The sequence below is a fragment of the Capra hircus genome, chromosome 3 (assembly GCF_001704415.2).
Source record: "Capra hircus breed San Clemente chromosome 3, ASM170441v1, whole genome shotgun sequence".
In the NCBI taxonomy this organism is placed as follows: domain Eukaryota; kingdom Metazoa; phylum Chordata; class Mammalia; order Artiodactyla; family Bovidae; genus Capra; species Capra hircus.
This window is the reverse complement of record NC_030810.1, coordinates 31,067,187-31,081,770: the sequence shown is the minus strand read 5'-3', so window position 1 is coordinate 31,081,770 and position 14,584 is coordinate 31,067,187. Positions and strand designations below refer to the sequence as shown.

The 14,584-nt window shown below is 41.5% G+C and overlaps 1 protein-coding gene across 2 annotated transcripts in view; it reads left to right on the top strand.

Annotated features, from left to right (window-relative positions):
• Positions 1–2,461, top strand: part of PLPP3 (phospholipid phosphatase 3) — an 88,125-nt gene extending 85,664 nt beyond the window's left edge. For both annotated transcript variants that reach the window (XM_018044641.1, XM_005678357.3), the window contains one exon: positions 525–2,461. In XM_018044641.1, coding sequence (XP_017900130.1) covers positions 525–650 — 126 coding nt within the window. In that variant the 3' untranslated portion in view covers positions 651–2,461. The remainder of the gene's footprint in view (positions 1–524) is intronic.

Genomic DNA, 14,584 nt, shown 5'->3' with positions numbered 1-14,584 from the left:
GAAATAAGGAAGTGGGGCATGTAGATAGGGAGCACTGGACTGAGAGCCCATGGATATGAGGGCTGCTCCTACCCTGGCTGTGCAACTTTGGGCCTGTCACTACCCTTCTCTGGACCTCAGTTTCCCTCTCTGTGCAATAAGAATTGGACTCTGTGGTCTCCACGTTGTTGTGTGTTTAGTTGCTCAGTCATGTCCGACTCTTTGCAACCCTTTGGCCTGTAGCCGCCTAGACTGCTCTGTCCATGGGATTTTTCAGGCAAGAATACTGGAATGGGTTGCCATTTCTTCCTCCAGGGAATCGTCTTGACTCAGGGATCCAAGCCACGTCTCCTGTGTCTCCTGCATTGCAGGCAGATTCTTTACCTGCTGAGCCTTTGGGGAAGCCCATAGTCTTCGTGGCCCTTCCCTATTCAAAGTTTGGGGGCCCCTTTTCCTAAAGTCCACACTCCTAGGATCTTCCCTTTGCCTGTCCCCAAGGCCCAAATATTAATAACTGATTGGGATCTCTGATTTTATGCTTCTAGGTTTTCTTCGTGTCTGACCTCTTCAAGACCAAGGCAACACTCTCCCTGCCTCCCTCCGCCATCAGGAAGGACATGCTTTCACCTGTGGACATTATCGACAGGAGCAATCACCACAACATGGTGTAGGTGCCACCCACCTCCTGAGCTGTTTTTGGAAATGACTGCTGACAGCAAGTTTTGCTGCTCTCCAATCTCATCAGACAGTAGAATGTAGGGAAAAACTTTTTGCCCGACTGATTTTTAAAAAGGAAAAAAAAAAAGTCTTACCTTGTGGCCTTCCAAAATAGGTAGCGTTCACTTATATGGAAACAGCAGCAAACTAACAGCAAGTGCGGGAATCCTGGATATGCAGTTGGCTTAAGTGTTCATGTTCTAGTGAACACGGGCTTGTTCTGGAACAAACACTAAGACGATTTGAGTAGAGTCTGCTGGTCACCTTTGTGACCTGAGGAGTCCCAGGCCTGTTGGGAAAGCTCACATTCACCTTGTAGCACATGACGCCAGAAATAGCACTGAATCAGCAAACTAGCCATTGGGGGCTCCCGTCTTGTGTCCACACCACTCGATTCTCCACTGTGACTCTGGTTCAGGAACCTTACTGGTCTGTTTGTTTTTGCTTTTAAATATAAGAAAAGAGCAGGTTTGCTCAGTCCAGAGATCAAATCCTGAATCCAGATTCCCAGTCATGAGGGCTCATCACTCACTTCCTCAGCCCATAGGCCAGCAACCACAGTCCCTCACTTACAGTGATTAGGTGACTCTTTGTGGATGAGTGAATTTCACAAATAGCACAATTTTGGAAGAGCTGGAGGGTTCAGGCCCTCCTGTGTCTTCTCTTGACGCACCATCCTGTGACGCTGAAGTGTCAGTTACAGGATGCTGATGTTGTGTACAGCAATCACCCGGGCACTGGCACACTCAAGTAGTGATGATTAGCTTTGGCTACTGCTTTCTCCCTGGAAACCCTTGCTGGGTGCCCACCGGGATGGCCTCTGAGGGCCTGGAGACGAGCACAGATGTGATCTGCCATCAGCTGATGGAAAGCAGCCTTCCATGCAAGAGATGGAGGAACGAAGAGGGCAGAATGAAAAATGAAGCAACCCTTTGGCTACTCACAGTCTGAATGAGCCAGAGTAGCAGACGGTCTCCTATCCCAGAGGCAGCCCTTCCAGATAACGGAGTTGACAGGGGCAGGGTCTCTGGGGGAGCCACTCTTGCTAAGCTGTGTAAAGCACTATTGTCTTGGGGTCGATCTCTAGGGCAGTGTTTGGTAGGTTCTGCTGGGCAGAACACGTGGGTTAAATCTCCGTAGAGTTTCCTCATCCTCTCTCCATAAGTGTCCTTCCAAGCAAGGTCCCATTTGAGGCAGCAGTCAGGGACCGCTTCTACTGAACCTTTGAGGAAAGGAGGAAGGAAGAAATGCTTTCAGATCTCGGATGCACACCTTTCAAAGGGCTAAATGTAACCACATGGGTCAACCACATGCACAGCCTTACTACAGAAGCCGTCCTTTCATTTCAACTTATAGCAAGCTATGATTTTTATATATAAATATTATATAAATAATGTATAAAACATTAAAAGTTAACTATGTAAAATATTATTTCTGAAACAATTTTAGCTATATCCACTATGATTATAAACTGTGTCTCGACCTGTGTTATTTACATTAGCTGCTTAAAAAAGCATGGAATTTAATTTTTTTTAATATCAACTAAAATACCGTAGTTCTGTGGTAGATGTTTTTACAATGAAAGAAATAACTGCAACTAGAGAAAACTGTATAAAAACATTAAATTGCCAGTATTTTTGTAAGGTTCCATTTTGTAAAGAGAATAATATTCAAAGACTTTTGTAGAATACAAAGTGAAAACTTGTATCTGCGAAACTATACGTGTATTAAATGTGCTTTTTAAATAAAAGCTCGTAACAACTAAGGAGGGAGCTGGAGACTTGGAATAGTTGAGGGGGGTTGGTCTCAGTGGTTGGGGGCTGGGAGGAGGCCATACTCCTTCAGGGGCTCCCCTCCCCCGCCAGGCACCACTGTGGGATTCTCTCCCTGGAAAATACAGTGGCTGCGGTGTAGATACTGATGCCCTGAGCTCTTTCATCTCCAAGAGCCTGTTTGCAGAGTGACGCTCTGGTCCTGCTCTCCTCTCAGAAAGCCCTCCGCTTCTAAAGAGCTTTTGTATTCTAAAGGGGGGTTTCCCCAGGGAGGGGGGAGTTGTGGGTCCCCCAAAGGCAGATAAGGAGGAGGCTGTCGATCAGTTGTGCTTGGGGAGTTCACTGAGGCAATCCTTCACACAGCCAGCGACATCAAAGGCAGGAGGGTGCACTGCTAAGAATGACATTTGGCTCCTGCTTTAACTCTCTGATCCCCTGAAGAAGGGAACAGCTACCCACTCCAGTATTTTTTGCCTGGAGAATTCCACGGACAGAGGAGCCTGGTGGGCTACAGTCCATGGGGTCGCAAAGAGTTGGACACAACTGCGCGACTTTCCCTCACTCACTTTCTTCTGTGTTTCCTCAGCCTGGAAGAGGAGGGGAAGCTGGACACTAACATGGTTTAAGCACCTTTTGATTCTTTCAGGAGTTCTGATTTTGAGAAATAAGGAATACAAAGGAATGCAAAGATGATGTTTAAGATTGTGGAGGAGTGAACCACAGGCCAGAACTCGGATTCCTTTCCTATTGCTGCTGTAAAAAAATTACCCACTAACTTGTGGCTTAAAACAGCACAAGTGTTTCACCTCCAAGTTCTGGAGGCGCTAGAGGCGGTTTCCTGGTCTTTTCCAACTTACGGTGGTCATCCACTTTCTTTGGTTTGTTTCCTCTCTTCAAAGCCAGCAATGTTGGGCTGAGTCCTTCTTATTCTGTCATCTCTCTGATTCTCTTCTGCCGCCCCTTCCACATGTAGGGCCCTGAAGATGACATTGGATCCACTCAGATAGTCCAGGATAATCTACCCAAGTTACAGTCAGCTGATTAGCAACCTTAATTCCATCTGCTACCTTAATTGCTTAATTCCCCCTTTGTCATGTTATACAACATATTCACAGGGTCCCAGGGATTAGGACATGGACATCTTTGAGGGGACCATTATTCTGCCTACCTCTGGTTCCCGAAGATTTACATCCATACCATATTCAAAGTACATTCACCCTATCCCAACATTCCCCAAAGTTCTCAACACATTATAACATCAGTTCAAAATCTCAAATCTCATCATCCAAACTACATCGTCTAAGTAAGGTAAGAATGAGGTTCTGGGTTTAGTCTATCCTGAGGCACAATTGCTCTCCATCTATAAATCTATGAATTCATGAAACTGAAGAGATAAGTTATCTGCTCCCAAAATTCTACAATGGGACAGGCATGGAATAACAGTTATAGATAGTCCTATTCAAACGAGAAAATGGAAGGAAAAAAGGAGTCACTGGTCTCAAGCAATTTTAAAATCCAGCCAGGGAAACTCCATTTGATATCCCCACTCAGATCCCTGTCCTAATTCAGCATTTTTTAGGCATTTTCCTGTGAGTGGACATAACTTTGGATCCCAGAATGCAGAGAGGGAGATTCTTAAGGCCAGAGTCTGAAGTTTTCCCTTCAAATCTAGGGGAACAAAGGTCCAGATAGATAAAATAACTTGCTAGCAGGAGGAGGGGGATACACAGCAAGTTAGTGGAGGAGCTGTGGAGATCAAGTCACTGCATACTACTAGTCTCCCTGTCTTCGCATTATACTTATCCAATAGTACTTGATGAATTAAACTAGTCTCAGTAAGAAGTAGCACCACTTTATGGGTACTTAAGGGAAAGATGGGCTTCCCTTATGGCTCAGTTGGTAAAGAATCATTTAACTAGGTAATTAAGAACTAAGACGAGTGTTACAAAGAAAGAACAGCAAGTTAAGAGAGATATCAGCTGGAGAACCTATCCTGTCTGATGGTGGCTTTCCTGAGATCTATCTACCAATGGCCAAAGCCTGATTACACTATCTGCACCAATGACATGAATGGAAAGAGCTCTGCAAGATGTAGGTCTAGGAGAAGAGACAAGTGAGTGAGTAAGTGATTATCAGTTCAGTTCAGTCGCTCAGTCGTGTCCGACTCTTTGCAACCCCATGAATCGCAGCACGCCAGGCCTCCCTGTCCATCACCAACTCCCGGAGTTCAACCAAACTCATGCCCATCGAGTCAGTGATGCCATCCAGCCATCTCATCCTCTGTCGTCCCCTTCTCCTCCTGCCCCCAGTCCCTCCTAGCATCAGAGTCTTTTCCAATGAGTCAACTCTTGGCGTGAGGTGGCCGAAGTATTGGAGTTTCAGCTTTAGCATCAGTCCTTCCAATGAAGTGATTATGGTAGTATGATAATGGGCGGAGGAGCCTATGTGAAGTGTTGCAGGAGTGTAATGAGTAGAATGAGTTAATTAGACATTGATGTCCTCCATGTGGACCCTCTCCCCATCTCTGGTAAACATCCCTTCTAGAACATCCAACCCTGAAAAGAATTCCAGCTTCTGGATGAACCCTTCCAATGATGCTAACTTTGCCTTCAACAGCCCACTGCAGTCTTTGGAAAACTTGAATGCACACATCACATTTGGATTCTCTTCACCTCCTTCAAAGAGAAGACAAGGCATGAATGGCCCCAGATATCAGAGGGGAATGTTAGAATCAGCAAGGCTTTGGTAGTATTCTTCTGATGTCAGAATGGTTTGTTAATAATGATGACTAAGAAGAAGAGAGACGATCCATTTTTAGAACTTTCTAACAGAGGGTATCTCCTCAAAGTTGCTCCAGTGCTGCACAGCCACCGCTACAGTGCCTACCGTCTTGGTGGGGCTTCTCTGACCTTGGATATGTGGTGTCTCCTCAAAGTCGCTCTAGTGCGGCGCAGCCCCCACTCCAGGGTTGTATATTGACACCGTACTTATTTAACTCTCTATGCAGAGTACATCATGAGAAATGCTGGGCTGGATGAAGCACAAGCTGGAATCAAGATTGCTGGAAGAAATATCAATAACCTCAGATATGCAGATGATACCACCCTTATGGCAGAAAGTGAAGAAGACCTAAAGAGCCTCTTGATGAAAGTGAAAGAGGAGAGTGAACGAGTTGGCTTAAAACTCAACATTCAGAAAACTAACATCATAGCATCTGGTCCCATCACTTCATGGCAAATAGATGGGGAAACAGTGTCAGACTTTATTTTGGGGGGGCTCCAAAATTACTGCAGATGGTGACTGCAGCCATGAAATTAAAAGACTCTTACTCCTTGGAAGGAAAGTTATGACCAACCTAGGCAGCATATTAAAAAGCAGAGACATTACTTTGCCAACAAAGGTCCATCTAGTCAAAGTTTTGGTTTTTCCAGTGGCCATGTATGGATGTGAGAGTTGGACTATAAAGAAAGCTGAGTGCCAAAGAATTGATGCTTTTGAACTGTGGTGTTGGAGAAGATTCTTGAGAGTCCCTTGGACTGCAAGGAGATCCAACCAGTCCATCCTAAAGAAAATCAGTCCTGAATATTCACTGGACAGACTGATGCTGAAGCTGAAACTCCAATACTTTGGCCACCTGATGTGAAGAACTGACTCATTTGAAAAGACCTTGATGCTGGGAAAGATTGAAGGTGGTAGGAGAAGGGCATGATAGAGGATGAGGTAGTTGGATGGTATCACTGACTCAATGGACATGAGTTTGAGTAAACTCCAGGAGTTGGTGATGGACAGGGAGGCCTGGCATGCTGCAGTCCATGAGGCTGCAAAGAGTTGGATGCTACTGAGCAACTGAACTGAACTGAAATGAGGGTACACAAATGGTAGATAAACATAGAAGTGTGCTCAGCTTTATTAGTCATAGGGAAATCCAAATTAAAATCACAGTGAGATATTGCTTCATACTTGTGACACCCTTGTCTAATTAAAAAAAAAAAAAACAAGTGGTAGTACAAAATGTTGTTGAAGAGGTAAAACAGCTGAATTCTCATTCACTGCAAGCAGGGATGCAAATTGGAAAATGTTGGGAGTATCTACTAAAGTCAATAGTGTGCATACCCCATCCTCCTGAAATTCCACTCCTCCCTAAATATACACCCAACAGACGGATGTATATATTCTCACCAAAACTGGAAACAACTCAAATCCACATCAATGACTGAGCAGGTCATTAAATAATGAAATTAAATATTCACACGAGGATACCATTTAGCAATGAGAATGAACAAACCCCTTCAATGCACAACAATACGAATAAATTTCACAGAAAGAATATTGAGTGAATGGAAACAGGCACAACAGAATACATACAGTATGCTTTTATGAAGTTCAAAATAAGCAAACTCACATCAAAAGAAACAACAAAAAGTCTACTGAAAGGGAAGATAAATATCTGCAGACTTTATACCCTATAAGGCGTTAATACCCCTAAAATATAAATAAATCATATAACTCAATAGCAAAAAACATATAATCCAATTTAAAAATGGATAATGGTCCTAGGTAGACATTTTTCCAAAGTATATGGATGACCAACAGGTACACGAAAATATGCTCTACGTTACTAATCACTATGGAAACGCTAATCAAAACCATAATGAGATATCACCTCATGCCTGTTAGAATGACTAATATCAAAAAACAAGGTATAATAATTGCTGGTGAAAATGTGAAGTACAGGGAATCCTTGCGCAAGTGGTGGGATGTAAGCTGATACAGCCACTATGGAAAAACAATATGGAGATTCCTTGGTGGCTCAGAGGTTAAAGCATCTGCCTGCAATGCAGGAGACCTGGGTTTGATCCCTGGGTCGGGAAGGTCCCCTGGAGAAGGAAATGGCAACCCACTCCAGTATTCTTGCTTGGAGAATTCCATGGACGGAGGAGCTTGGTGGGCTACAGTCCACGGGGTTGCAAAGAGTCGGACACGACTTAAGTAGGAAACAAAAAAAAAGTAAAATTACTATATGATCCAGCCATTCCACCTCTGGCTATATATCTGAAGAGACTGAAAACTTTGTGTTGAGATATCTGCACCCCCCACCCCACCCCATGTTTTTAACAGCATTATTTACAAAAGCCAATTTATGGAGACAACCTAAGTGTTCATCAACAGATGAGTGGATAAAGTAGTTATGGAATATATTACACATGTGATGGAGTATTATTCCAGTACTAAAAAGAAATTCTAACATTTGCAACAGTGTGTATGTAACTGAAAGGCATTATGCTAAGTGAAATGAGTCAGACAGAAGGCGGCAAATGTTGAGTGATCTCACTTATATGTGAAACACAAAAAACAAAACCCAAACTCTTATGTGCCAAGAAGGAAAATGATGTAAGATAAGCGGTTAGTGATTAATGGAATTGGTAGAGTCAAAATAACTAAATTTAGGTTGTTTGTGCTCAGTTGCTCAGTTGTGTCTGACTCTTTGTGACCCTGTGGTTGTGGCCCACCAGGCTTCTCTGTCCATGAGATTCTCCAGGCAGGAATTTTGGAGTGGGTTGCCATTACCTTCTCCAGAGGATCTTCTCAACCCAGGGATCAAACGCATGTCTCTTTCATCTCCTGCATTGGCAGGCCAGTACTTTACCACTCTGCCATCTGGGAAGCCCAACTAAATCTAGGTTACTAAATCCCAAAAGAACAGACACGTCATGAGTGACACCAAAAGGGATTGCTATAAGCTTTCTCCAGTTCCTTTCATCACCTACTAGAAGATCCCTCCAAATTGGGGCTCTAATCCCTCTTCTTTACATTTTATATCCTCTAAGTCTGGGTTATCTAGGAATTAGTATAATTATGAAAATGGTAAAATATATGAAAAGTCAGAGTTTCTTTCACTGGGGGTTTCAAGTCTAGACTCCTCCATTGGTCACTGATAAATGCATTTTCAAGAGTGGCTATTTGCTTGTTTTGATTTCTTTTATGTCCCAATAAACCAATTTATTTTTAAGATATACATCTTTTATAAATGAAAGAACATATGACAAACGGAGTTATAAATTACCAAAACAATGTGGGTTTAGGGATGCTAAGAGGTAGTTTAGTTAAACTGACATTTTCATTTTTAGAACTAAGTTATTTTGGCAAGAACTAACATGACCCTTTCAACATGATAGTCACATTTTAAGGCAAATTTAAGAATGATTATCGCTACTTTATCAGAAAAGATAATCTTTAGAGAAATGTTAATGTTTGTCCATTCTTTACTGATATTTATTATATCCTGGGAATTTTAAATTTTATAGCATAAACCAGGAACAGGGATTTTAATATACATAATTTAATATACATAACCATTCAATATCACAGTTATCCAAGTCTATGCCCCAACCAGTAATGCTGAAGAAACTGAAGTGGAACGGTTTTATGAAGACCTACAAGATCTTTTAGAACTAACACCCCAAAAAAATGTCCTTTTCATTATAGGGGACTGGAATGCAAAAGTAGGAAGTCAAGAAACACCTGGAGAAACAGGCAAATTTGGCCTTGGAGTACAGAATGAAGCAGGGCAAAGACTAATAGAGCTTTGCCAAGAAAATGCACTGGTCATAGGAAACACCCTCTTCCAACAACACTAGAGAAGACTCTACACATGGATGTCACCAGATGGTCAACACTGAAATCAGACTGATTATATTCTTTGCAGCCAAAGATGGAGAAGCTCTATACAGTCAACAAAAACAAGACCAGGAACTGACTGTGGCTCAGATCATGAACTCCTTATTGCCAAATTCAGACTCAAATTGAAGAAAGTAGGGAAAACCCCTTGACCATTCAGGTATGACCTAGATCAAATCCCTTATGATTATACAGTGGAAGTGAGGAATAGATTTAAGGGTCTAGATCTGATAGATAGAGTGCTTGATGAACTATGGACAGAGGTTCGTGACATTGTACAGGAGACAGGGATCAAGACCATCCCCATGGAAAAGAAATGCAAAAAAGCAAAATGGCTGTCTGGGGAGGTCTTACAAATAGCTGTGAAAAGAAGAGAAATGAAAAGCAAAGGAGAAAAGGAAAGATATAAGCATCTGAATGCAGAGTTCCAAAGAATAGCAAGAAGAGATAAGAAAGCCTTCTTCAACAATCAATGCAAAGAAATAGAGGAAAAGAACAGAATGGAAAAGACTAGAGATCTCTTCAAGAAAATTAGAGATACCAAGGGAACATTTCATGCAAAGATGGGCTCGACAAAGGACAGAAATGGTCTGGACCTAACAGAAGCAGAAGATATTAAGAAGAGGTGGCAAGAATACACGGAAGAACTGTACAAAAAAGAATTTCATGACCCAGATAATCATGATGATGTGATCACGAATCTAGAGCCAGACATCTTGGAATGTGAAGTAAAGTGGGCCTTAGAAAGCATCACTACGAACAAAGCTAGTGGAGCTGATGGAATTCCAGTTGAGCTATTTCAAATCCTAAAAGATGATGCTGTGAAAGTGCTGCACTCAATAGGCCAGCAAATTTGGAAAACTCAGCAGTGGCCACAGGACTGGAAAAGGTCAGTTTTCATTCCAATCCCAAAGAAAGGCAATGCCAAAGAATGCTCAAACTACCGCACAATTGCACTCATCTCACACGCAAGTAAAGTAATGCTCAAAATTCTCCAAGCCAGGCTTCAGCAATATATGAATCGTGAACTCCCTGACATTCAAGCTGGTTTTAGAAAAGGCAGAGGAAACAGAGATCAAATTGCCAACATCCGCTGGATCATCGAAAGCAAGAGAGTTCCAGAAAAACATCTATTTCTGCTTTATTGACTATGCCAAAGCCTTTGACTGTGTGGATCACAATAAACTGTGGAAAATTCTGAAAGAGATGGGAATACCAGACCACCTGACCTGCGTCTTGAGAAATCTATATGCAGGTCAGGAAGCAACAGTTAGGACTGGACATGGAACAACAGACTGGTTCCAAATAGGAAAAGGAGTACGTCAAGGCTGTATATTGTCACCCTGCTTATTTAACTTCTATGCAGAGTACATCATGAGAAACGCTGGACTGGAAGAAACACAAGCTGGAATCAAGATTGGTGGGAGAAATATCAATAACCTCAGATATGCAGATGACACCACCCTTATGGCAGAAAGTGAAGAGGAGCTAAAAAGCCTCTTGAGGAAAGTGAAAGAGGAGAGTGAAAAAGTTGGCTTAAAGCTCAACATTCAGAAAATGAAGCTCATGGCATCTGGTACCATCAATTCATGGGAAATAGATGGGGAAACAGTAGAAACAGTGTCAGACTTTATCTTTTTGGGCTCCAAAATCACTGCAGATGGTGACTGCAGCCATGAAATTAAAAGACGCTTACTCCTTGGATGGAAAGTTACGACCAACCTAGATAGTATATTCAAAAGCAGAGACATGACTTTGCCGACTAAGGTCCGCCTAGTCAAGGCTATGGTTTTTCCAGTGGTCATGTATGGATGTGAGAGTTGGACTGTGAAGAAAGCTGAATGCCGAAGAATTGATGCTTTCGAACTGTGGTGTTGGAGAAGACTCTTGAGAGTCCCTTGGACTGCAAGGAGATCCAACCAGTCCATTCTGAAGGAGATCAGCCCTGGAATTTCTTTGGAAGGAATGATGCTAAAGCTGAAGCTCCAGTACTTTGGCCACCTCATGCAAAGAGTTGACTCATTGGAAAAGACTCTGATGCTGGGAGGGATTGGGGGCAGGAGGAGAAGGGGACGACCAAGGATGAGATGGCTGGATGGCATCACGGACTCGATGGACGTGAGTCTGAGTGAACTCCAGGAGTTGGTGATGGACAGGGAGGCCTGGCGTGCTGGGATTCATCGGGTTGCAAAGAGTCGGACACGACTGAGTGACTGAACTGAACTGATTTTTGGTTTAAGGATAATTTCCCTCTCAAATATGTTGGCTGAAAAATGTATATAAAATTTTAAATTTAACTGTCACCCTTATTTTATTATATACTCCAACGCCATAGGCACTGTAAGTTCATTGTTTAAAACAGCTCGTGATTTTATCTTAGAAAAAAAAAGAAAGGAAACCAAACCCAAAGAAAAAGAGATCAGATTTGTGGTTACTGGAGTCAGGGGCTGAAGGGAGTTGGAAGTGGATGAAGGTGGTCAAAAGGTACAGACTTTCAGTTGCAAGATAAGAACTAGGATGTAATGCACAACATGATGATGTAATTAATGCTGCTCTATGGTATACATGGAAGTTGTTAAGAGAGTAGATAACTCCTAAGAGTTCTCATCACAAGGGAAAAATACTTTTCTTAATCTTGTGTGTGTGTGTGTGTGTGTGTGTCTGTGTTACAAGAGATGATGAATATTGACTAAACTCATTGTGGTAAACATTTCACAATATGTGTAAGTCAAACATTATACTGTACACCTTAAATGTATACAGTGCTGTATGTCAACTGTATCTCAATAAAACTGAATAAAAAGAAAGAAAACAAACAAAACAAGCAAGCAAAAACAAGGAGTTAGGTAAGAACAGAAAATTCCAAAGCACTGATGACACATTAGTCAGAAAACATTTACACTTGAACCAAAAAATGAATATCTGTACCACTTGATTCCTAGTATTTGCTGCTCCTGGTAGGAAACCAAGGACATTATATGACTGTCATAATGATACCCAATCTTGTTTTTTCTACTCATCTCCCATCACAGATTCTCAAAACAGGGATCACTGACTTTCCCAGCCTCCAGGAAGCTGCTCATGTTCTATGTATTTGAGAAAACAGGAAAGCACTTGAGATGTCTCAGTAGCCTGGTTATTGCTGCCTCCTTCCTTCAACATTTTGCTCTGAGAGTGTGATGTTTGGGGCTGTGGCAGCCATCTTGCCAGCCATAAAGGAAAAGTCAGAACCTCACAGAGTCACTGACCCAGTGCCCTGGGTGAATCAGCTCTGGAACCGACTGGCATCTAGACGACTCACTATGTGTGATAACTACTGTGTGTGTGTGAGGTCTGCCGTGTCCAGCTCTTTGTGAACCCATGGACTGTAGCCTGCCAGGTTCCTCTGTTCATGGGATTCTCCAGGTAAGAATACTGGAGTGGGTTGCCATTTTCTCCTCCAGGGGATCTTCCCAATCCAGGGATCGAACCTGCATCTCCTGCGTCTCCTGCTTTGGCAGGTGGATTCTTTACCACCCTGCCACCTGGGAAGCTGTGATAACTAAATGCCTCTGTTATTCCAATAAATTCAAATCAATATTTTAAACAGAATATTTATCTATAATGATAAATGTCAGGTTTGTGATCACCTTTAGGTGCATATTGACTGGGAGAGGACTTAATATGGGTACTGGTCACTTAGTGAAAATTTATTAAGCAGTGTACTTGGATTCATGTATTTGTCTATTTCTATGTCATACTTCAACTGAAAGAGGGAAAAGAGCAAAGTTTACTAAGACACAAAACAAAACAAACCTCAATACCAAAGGAAAAAGATTGACAATATATTGGCAATTTTTACTTCATAAATAGCTTTCAAACTCACCCCTTCCCTTTATTCCCTTTATTTGAGGCCTCATTAACTATTCAAAATATTATTTATTTATTCATTTGGCTGTACCAGGTCTTATCTCTAGCTGTGGTGTGCAGACTCCAGAGTGCTTGGGCTCAGTAGTTGTGGTCTGTGGGTTTAGTTGCTCTGTGGTACGTGGGATCTTAGTTCCCTGAACCTGTGCATCGCCTGCATTTCAAGGTGAATTTTAACCACTGGATCACCTGGGAAGTCCCTCATTAAGTCTCTTTTAACCAACTCCAAGAATCTCCAGTAATCAGGTTTTCCCTGCCTGAGTCTACATTCTGGTAAGAACTCTTCTGCACAGGGGCCAAAGGGAGCCTTCCAAACAGAAATCTGACCATGTCATTCACCTTCTTAGGGAATACAATCCTTCACATAGTATTTATTCTTCTTTTTAAATTTGAATTCATTTCAAAAATGTAATTTATACAGAGAATAACACAAGAACCATGTGCCTACCACTCAACTATAAGAGATTAGCATATTGCCCTGTTTGTTCCAATCAAACATTGTTGCTAAGAAAGAATCAGTTAAGATGCAATTTTAGCCCCATCCCTTAATTCCACAAGTCCCTCCCCATTATCCTGAATTTGATGTGTGTCTTTTCAAATCAGGTTTTCTTATTAACTCAACATAAGTATACATCCATGAACTCTATATAACTGTTTTGTGAGTTTAAAATATGTATATATGTAAATAGTATCAAAGTAGTTTTTTAATAATCTGCTCTGATCACTTAACATTGTGTTTTTACAATTTATACGTGATGGCATACAGATCTACAATATTCATGTAACATGCTATATAGCATCACTGTATGGGTAAACCATACCTTACTCATCTATTATAAAGTTGGTGAACATTTAGATTCTTTTCAGCTGTTTGCTGTTACAAACAATGCAGAAATGGACTCCTTTATGTATTTCTTCCTTTAGTTCCAGTATACAAAGAAATGGAATTGCTAAATGGTAAGAATATAATATACTGCCACTTAAACAGATAGTATTGCCTACATGCTCTCAGAAGTAGTTGTAAGAAATTTGTGCCATTACTATTAATAGCAGCATATGAAATTTTGCAACTGATTTCCATCCTCAACAACTGGTATTATTAGAATTTTAAATTTTAACAATCTGGTAAGTATGAATATGTATAATCCCTTTGAATTTTAATCTTCATTTTGCATACTAGATAGGTTAAGCTTGTGTGGTCTATAATTTTTTTATTGCGAGCTTATCTACAGCAGGGCTTATGTTTTCTGTGGGAATCCCATGCACCCTGGTCTCTAGAAAGCCATTTTGTCTTTGTGCTGCTAGGAAGGAATCCCAGGGGGTTCATAGGTCCTAGCCTATGCAAATCTAATTTTATTATCCTCTTTTTAAACTTTCTACAGGAAAATTTCAGAAAATAGTCCAGTTTCATTGAATGGATATATAAGACTGCTTGATTTGGCTTCTACACACTTTAACTTCAGCTAGAAGTTTATTGCCTTGATTTTATACTCTCCTTTTATTTCTGATACATGGAATGTCTGATCCATGCA